Below are 8,674 nucleotides of genomic sequence, written 5' to 3' on the forward strand. Positions count from 1 at the left end.
ATATGTATATTTTAGAAAGATGTTACAACAATCCTAAATGTGGGTAATGTACTTCAACCTACAGATGAAAAGAGTATGGAGTGACTTGTTATAGCTCAGACTGTAAATAAACACAAAGCCCAGAACCCCCGGTTCCCATACTCCACTCTAGTCATTAGCAGTAATGCTTTATTCACTTGAGGATTACTAGAAACAAGACAATATAGGCTAGTTGGTATTCTACACTTTCACTTACCTCCTGGCTTGTTTTCTGGCCTGCCTTCATGTAGAAAATGAAAACAGTATCAAAAGGACGACATGGTAGTAAATCCAAGTAGCCAAGGTCATCAAAAAACCCAGGAAGAGCAGAGTCAAGTGCAATCAGGTGAGGAGGTAGACGACTGTTAGCAGGTTCCTATCCAATACAAAGTTCAACAGCTTAAAAAAAACATCTTTCCTAACTGAAAAAGTCTTTATGGCTTCAATAATAATCCACTAAAATATAAAAAGACAATTTCCCTTTTCTCCTAAGAGCAAAATCATACACAAATTTCTGATGAAATATAATCCTGTTACTGTAAGAGTAACAGCAAGCATAACAGTTTTACAATTTGTTGCATTCTACTCTCCTCATTAAATAAAAACAGTATTTTGCCAGCAAAACGGACATAACATTTTGCTCAGAGTGCTAGCTACCACAACAAAAGCAGCAGATACTTTCAAAATATCACAACTATACACAGTCACATATGTAGTTTCATATTTATTAACCAATATGTAAAATACTAAGCATTTTTAGACATCATTTTTGCAAAAGCTCCATTGTCTACTTTTGTTGACAGTTTTCTGGAAGGAAATGCAACAAATAAAAGGGTGAATCCACAGATAAGAGGCAAAATTTCAAATTAAGAATATGGATCATCTCTATAAACTGTTGTTACTTTAACTTTAAAAAGAAAGGTCTACAACCTATATTATTCCCAAGTGTTCATATATGATTAAACCACTTCAGCACAATCGTCTCTGGAGAAGAACTTCTAAGGCAATCTGTATTTCAGAAACTCTTAAAGTACCGCCCCAAAACCTAATTCAAGCTGAGGGAATGATTTCAAGTATGAACACATGAATGTGATAGCTTATGTACCCACTGCAAAAATAAAAGATACAGCCACCTATTCAGAGCATGTTCAACTTGAGGCATGGCCTTTCACAGCCCTGCTCTCAATCCTGCAAGACTGGTATCCATCACTTTAATTAGACTACAGCTTAACAGTAGTTGAAATTACACAGAAGATCTTCCACTAATAAAACTTAGTTTTCTTCTTTTGCCAATCCAGACCATATGGGTACTGAGGGATTTGCACAAGGCTAAGAAGTATCAGGTCACCTTCAATGCCTCTAGTGAGAGAAACCCGAAGTGAGAGAGGAACAGGCGTGCTGTCTGGAACTCCTGTGCCGGTGGTGGGGGCTTACACTCCGTGACTGGATCGGGAAAGCTCTTCTTCCGCCACTCCTCTTCACTTTTCTGATCTATGGAAGTCTCAAAAATAATCTGCTGGGCCATGCCATTCCTCAGCTTCTCATGTCGCTCTTCAAGCTGAAAAACATTGCGTGAAATGCTGATTCCACCAAGATCACCAAGATCCACTAAGAAAACAGCTCCATCATTTAGGAAAGCTGTAAGTCACAGATACAGCCACAGCTGCAACTCCACCACCAGGACATTTACTAAAGCACTGTCAACAAGACCTTGCAATGTTACAAAGTGAATGTCTGAACACCCTGTTTGTATGGGAGAGCTGTTGCAAATTTATATATCCAGTATCAGCTACAGCTTCTCCCTTTTAAGTGAACAGAAACTAACACACATTTAGCACTCAGAAACTTTAAAATATTTGAGACACGCACCCCCCTCCTCTGCCTGGAGGTCTCAGAAAAGCCCCTTCCATTTCCCCAGAAGAAGCAACAAAATGCAAGTCACTGCTTCCTAACAATACCAGGCTATTAGGATCTGTAATAAAACATGTGAGCAGTGCCTCCCAAAAGACATATCCAAGGCACTGTCATCTTCCTGGAGAAGTGCAGAGATTTCATTAGTTTGCAGAGGTTATTATTCCATTAATATGAAATTAGTCAAGCTAAAGAGTAAAACTATTTACAGTAAGACATTAGTGTATGATTCATGAATAGACAAAAAGCCCAAGAACAAAATTAAGTCAGAGACTAAGAGTTACTTACTTCCTCAGTCACAATTTCATGTAAGTCAGGAATGCTCAAGTCAGCTTTCACAAACGGGATCTTGTCCACTTCTTCAGGAAAAGGGCGGTGCTTCACACTGTATTTCAATCCAACATCATTTTTAGGAGCTGGTCGAGGTTCTGGTACAAAAGTCTGACAAAGAAGGGGGATAGTTTTTACGTTCAAGGCATCGTACCGCTAGACAATACTTTATTATAATAGATGGAAAACATTCCCTCCCCGCTCACCACCAGAAGTACACTAATCCATTAGTGAGAGGTATCATTAAAAACAGTAAGTACTTTAAACTAAAGACTTATATTAAAAATGTGGCTGTAAATTTTAAAAGAGACACAGTTCTGCCTGTTTTGGTGGCTGCACTCCTGGAACCTATGAACCCTGCTTACCATCTAACCTCTAAGCAGTTGCAAATCCCAATAAAAGTGGCAAGCTTACATGGCAACATCTTATTTTCAGCCCGTTCTAACTGTACTGAGCAAAAGCTACCAACTGTTTGAGAAACCTGCATTTTAACCCTGCTGACTACGATGATCACAAGTCAAGCTGAGAAGTCCTAGAACAGAACAGCAGCAATGCTGGGGTCAGGAGTGAGATGCATTGCTAGAATATCAAAAGGGCTTGCATAATGTATTGTAATGTAGTAACAACATCAAAATTGCATTATGTTCTAAACTGTTAGTATGTAATTCAAAACTTGAAGTTACCAATGAAAGCAACAAAAGATCTAGGTGCAGTTTTGCAGGTGCACAAGGTCCAAGCAAGCAAGACCTTTAATTACATCTTGAGTGCTGCTTTATTATTTTCTTTACTACCAATTACGCTTCAAAAGGGCAAAACTGTTAACATTAAAGTTTCAGAATGCCTTTAAGTTGGAAAAGATCCCTTAAAACTGGTAAGGTGGTCAGCAGCCAGGACATGACTTCTCCTTTGGTGTGGGAGGTAGCACACTTGGACTGACAATATTTAGCGAAATGGCTCATCTTCAGTGAGAGCAGAGCTCCAAATGCATCACACAGAGGGTCTTCCCGAAGGCTGCTTTGCAGAGACCAGATTCATCTAAATGTGAACATGACAGCTGAGACTGACAGGCCCTCATTTCAGCTACATTATTATTATTTACTTTACTGAGGGGCATGTGAAGATTTGGAGAAGTTCACAAACACACAGAAATTTTGATAACAGAAGGACATGCTCCACCAAGCAACTGCAATAGATTTTACTGTAAAATGAGATTGGGGTATTTCTCCTCCACTATTCCTCTCCAGAGCTGTTCCAGAGTTCATCTAGACAAGTTTTTTTCACAGCAGATTTACAGCCATCTTTGCAACATTGGGCTTTGTAGTTTGAACAGCTGTTCTCTCTTGCAGCATCTCATTCTACACCTCCAGACTTTGCTCCCTCTGCTGCAAGTGCCTGACATCCTAAAATCAGCACCAACACTCATGCTTACACACTGTCCATTGCCCCATCACCTCAGAAGTGCTTTCAGAACAAAAGGATAACACCCCTTCCCCTTAAACAAGTCTAGAAGGCAACAGCACTTTCACAGCCTGTATTTAACATTAATCACAAGTCATAAAGAGTCACCAGAGATGTATCACATTACCTACAGCTAAAGGCCCCGTGGCTCAGCCTTAATGTATAATCACCAGCTCTGTGGGGCTGTCTCACATTAGTGGAATTTCTGCTGAACATCTCTAAGTTAAAGATTTCTTTATGGGCTTTGATAGAGACCTTTTGATTTGCTTTAGCTCCTCTTGGTAAAAGACAGAGTTGCTGGGCCCATGCAAATCTTCCAGATGTCCCACGGATCAAAACCGTGACAGAGGGAAAAGAGTCATCTGCAAAGTACATGGGTTAAAGAATAATACATCATCATAAATTGCAAACAGTTCACTGTGCCATAATTTAACCAGGAAGAAACAGAGGCATGATGACAGATGTTTTGTTTTCAAGGTTAACTCCACCCTAACCCTGAAGACAATTCCTGGCGAGGAGCAAGCCAGCTCCCCACAATCATCCACTTCAGTGATTTGCCTCAAAAGTGATTTGCCATACTTGTGCATTACTGCAATTAATCTCGTAATTCAAAGGGGATTTGTAAGGAAGTTATGCGCAGCAAGAAAAGATAATCTAATTTGAGATTCTAATAGCTTTACAGGATTCCTCAGTAATGCATTTAGTAGAGGCAAAGTAAGGATTGAGAATTGCTCAGCTGTTCTAGCATGCTCTAACCCATTCTAGTCAGGAACATGCTTGCTCAGACACAGACTGTGAGTAGACGTGCAGTAATAGCTCCCAGCATCAGCTCTTTCTGCAAGATCTATTTAGTGATTCTCAGTGAGGTTGGAGCACTCTGGACCATAACTCAAAGTAACAACTTCACGAACAATAACAGTTCATGAAGTTCTGTGCAATCTCTATGAGGTTGGAGCACTCTGGACCACAACTCAAAGTAACAACTTCACGAACAGTAACAGTTCATGAAGTTCTGTGCAATCTCTGTTTTCAAGACTAGTATCTAGACTCCATCCTGTCCATAGATGAGGAAAATATATCTGTGGCAGATCAGCAGATCTAACATACATTAGTCTTAAACTGAAGTAGCATATAAGAGAATTTTCATCTATTCTGTTAGGTAACGCCATGATACGTGAAGACTTATAGGGGGATCAGTTATTCAGTTCAAAGCATCATGTAATTTAATACCAAGATTTTTTTCAATATAAATTCTTGTTGGTCAAAGCATATGAGGCTGAAACGAGTTAGATTCAGCTGTGAAAGCCAATACCCTGTGATAGATCTCCTTTACAGTAGGTGTCATTGATAGAATAGGATGGTACACGGGAAAGTTATAACAGCTCCTAAGCAACCAAAATCACTTAAGCTGAAAGCACCCACAGAAGCATTTAGTAACAGGAGACCTAAAACAAGCAAAAAGCAAAAGCAACTGTGCAAGCATAAAGGTGTCACATCAACTATTTGTTGAGCACTTATCCCTATCAAGCCTCCTATACGCTTTATATTTTCATTCTTTTATGAACAAGGATGTTTTCAAAATGTAATGATCTTGCTTTTGTCCATCAGCAATAATTTAGATGGCAGTCAGCTGCAAGTATCCGATCTAACTGGGTGAAAGATACAGAGACAACTGCAGGAATAATTTGGATGGGCTTTTACATGTTTGACTATCAGTGGCATTAAAGTTATTGCCACCACTTCATCCCAGAACAACACTCTGCTCAATCGCACACCCACAGAACAGGTAAGCCCCTGAAATGTGAGAGAGACACTTGATGAAGCGGCTTTGTTTTGCAGCTCTATACAGAGAGTTTTAACCAGAGGAAGAAGGGAATGGGAAATATGAACTTACTCTGTTCATTCCCTAGAGGCTGCTCCAACATCGCCAGGATGACACTATTATCCAAAACGAAGTAACGGAAGCTATGCTTGTTTATGGTAGGTAGGCGAGAATATTTAATTAATGTGGTTTCATTCACCAAGCTGCAAGGAGAAGCAGGGCCACTGGGAGAAGGAAATGCTCCAAGTAACTGCATAATACTGCAAATGAGAAAAAAGTTAAGAGTTATGACAGATTAAGATGACGAACTGTTCCACCCAAGCACAGACCTCAACTCATATTCTTCATTTGTATCTTGACATAGCAGTTACCCTATCAGGGCAAGCCTGCCCTCTCCCATCAGCTTGTTTTAAAACAGAACCAGTAACTTCAGAAAAACATGCATGAAAACCTACAAAGAAGGGTACTCTGCCTACAGAGTAAGTTTCTTTATAACCTAGGTTATAAAGGATTAGGTTATAAGGATATTACGTTGTAAGGATATTAAGATATGCTTTAAAGCACGAAAATCTGTACCCTTCCACAGCTTTTTTAACGTTCATTCTTATAAGAAGATTACGGATGATTAGAGATAATCATCCGTCCTTTAGTCCACTCTTATATCAACAAGCAAGGCAGATGTGGTAGATGCACTAGTTATGATTGTCTTTGCTTTCTTCAAATACAGATTACATTAAGTTAAAATCCTTTAAGAAGGACCCAGGATCACACAAGCATGACCACCATAGATGGTAACCTTCCCTGGGAGAAAGCCTCTAGGTGTGGTCCAGCAGTGCGTACCTCCTTGGAGCCACAGCCTTGGGAGGCTCCTAGAAGTACTGATTTAAATCATCTGAAGTTGTACGGGATCTATCTAATACTATTAGAAATTGAAAATTTCTATGGCAGGAACCAGTAACGAGAGTTGTCCAGCATCAGATTGAAGATGATATGATCTAACTCATGACTTAACTCTTAACACCACCACCCAGACCAAAAGTAAGTTTATTGAAGTCCTCCCCACACACTTTTCCACTTTACTCTGAGAACAGATAGTTTCATCTCTCTAAATGAAAAGAGACACTTTTAGGCAACAATAAAGGTTTGTCCACAAGTTCCAATGAGTAGTTGTTTTTACCTTGGAAATTACACAGTTTTTACTAACAGTAAAGTTTATAACAATTTTATTGCAAAGAGCAAAAAAGAAAGCAGCTGTTGCCTTTTGCAAAACATATTTATCCTAATCATCCTCAATCTGTCCTAGGATTGTGGGAGATAGAGGGAACTGCTGTCTGCAGAGAGGACTGACCAAGAACAGAATACCAGGGGCTACAGGAGGGCTTGGGTTTTGCTCTCAAGGAAGAGAACAGGTAGGAGGGGAAGACAACAATCACAGGGATTCTTTTTTCTGTGGAACACTTGTAATGGAAGGGGAAAGACAGCTAAGCAGAGCACAGGACAACCCTGCCCAAAGGGCAAAACAGAGGGAGCTTCTGGCTGACTTTTCAGATGCTCTTGCTACATCACAGATCTCACCATCTGGGAAGAACTCCTAATTAAAAACACTCTCAAACGAGGCAATGCTAAACAGTAAACATGCTCTGACAAATTACATACCACGTTAGTGTAGCTTCAGCAGCATCCTTCACTCTCATGGATGCAGGGTTTGGCTCCTTATCTCCTTTGTACTTGACCTCTTGTTCACTGTTTTTGGATTTACTTCCTGAAATGCCCAGCTCCACAATCTCCAGCACCTCTTTTAAACAATCCTAAAACAGAAGAGGAACCACTTTAAAGCAGAAGCACTCCGATAAATGTCTCCAAGACCTCAGTGAAACAGTGATGTACCATCAATTAAAATAAAATACTGCTGTAATATGAGCACAGAAATAAAAGCAGAAGATTATTCTAACAGACAGTCTTGGCACAAGATCATATTTGATATAGGAATGATATTTTCTCCATCTATAGATGTCTACTTATATTTGTATTCTAATGGTAAAAAGTGCTCTGAATGAATATATACACACAATATATTCCATTATATATCTACAAAATTGCCAAGAGGACTACTAAGAGTGCAACTGAAAAATGTAAACATACTTAAAGAGATAATAAATGCATTTCTGAGACTCTCTGCAGAACTTTTAATTAAGTTCTAAGCACATTAAGAATGAACTCATCTGGAAAATTGCAAGAAATCCTTTTCCAAATCTTTCAATTACCAACAGCTTTCACAAGTACAATATATCATGCTATCTAATTCATCAAGAGAACAACAACAATATTCTAAAAGTACACAGCAAAGCTTCAGCAAATCTATTACAAGAGAGGCCAACACTCGGTAGAACTGCAGGTATGACTCACAAGTGTTGCTCATTACAAAATCGCTTGCTGAAAATATTTGGATTGCTACAACAAAAGTTGAAATCTCATGGCTTGAGCTATAGAATAACAAGGAAAGTGTTCTTATGAATAAATAACTGGCTAAAATCTGAACACAAGTAAGTAGTTAGTTTTTACCACCAGAGACCAGGCAGGGTTCTATGCCTTGGCCTGTGTCCCTCCTTACATTCATAACTGATGTAGAAAAAGAGGTGAAGAGGAAGATTAAAGTTTTCTGACAGAGCAAAATTAATCAGCAAAGACTGGCTATGAAGAATGACAGAAGGAGTATACAGAGTTAGCTAGTAAAATAGCAGGTGAAATTCAAAGCAAATATAAGGTGAGGCACCTGGAAAATTGCAATTCTAACACTTGCAAATACAATGAAAGGTTCCCATCTGACTATCATGATTCAGAAATGAGCTAAGTGTCCAGTATATACTATACACAGTATGTAGCTGTAACTCAATATGCAGTGATAATTAAAATCAAAAAAGAACCTAATGAAAGAAAATAAAGCATTATGCAACTGAATAAACCCATGCTGTGCCAGGAAATCCAGGGAAACGATCCTCTCCTAGTCACATACTGCCATGCCAGTATCCCAAAGTGCATGCAGAAAGCATCTTTATTTAAAGTCCTGCTTGTGGGTTTTAAATTTTCATTTTTTTAAATATACTTATTTTTATATATGCTATAGAATATATAAAC

The 8,674-nt window shown here is 39.0% G+C and overlaps 1 protein-coding gene across 1 annotated transcript; it reads right to left on the reverse strand.

Annotated features, from left to right (window-relative positions):
* Positions 1 to 235: 235 nt before the first annotated feature.
* Positions 236 to 7,347, reverse strand: LOC104076216 (ral GTPase-activating protein subunit beta-like; the record flags this gene model as incomplete). The annotated part of the gene is made up of 6 exons (XM_009577004.1): positions 236 to 394; positions 1,367 to 1,576; positions 2,218 to 2,370; positions 3,973 to 4,079; positions 5,612 to 5,799; positions 7,196 to 7,347. Coding segments are annotated over 6 exons (969 nt in total), but the record flags the coding sequence as incomplete, so codon positions are not given.
* Positions 7,348 to 8,674: the final 1,327 nt, after the last annotated feature.

This window comes from Fulmarus glacialis, unplaced genomic scaffold (genome assembly GCF_000690835.1).
Source record: "Fulmarus glacialis isolate BGI_N327 unplaced genomic scaffold, ASM69083v1 scaffold11514, whole genome shotgun sequence".
Classification (NCBI taxonomy): Eukaryota; Metazoa; Chordata; class Aves; order Procellariiformes; family Procellariidae; genus Fulmarus; species Fulmarus glacialis.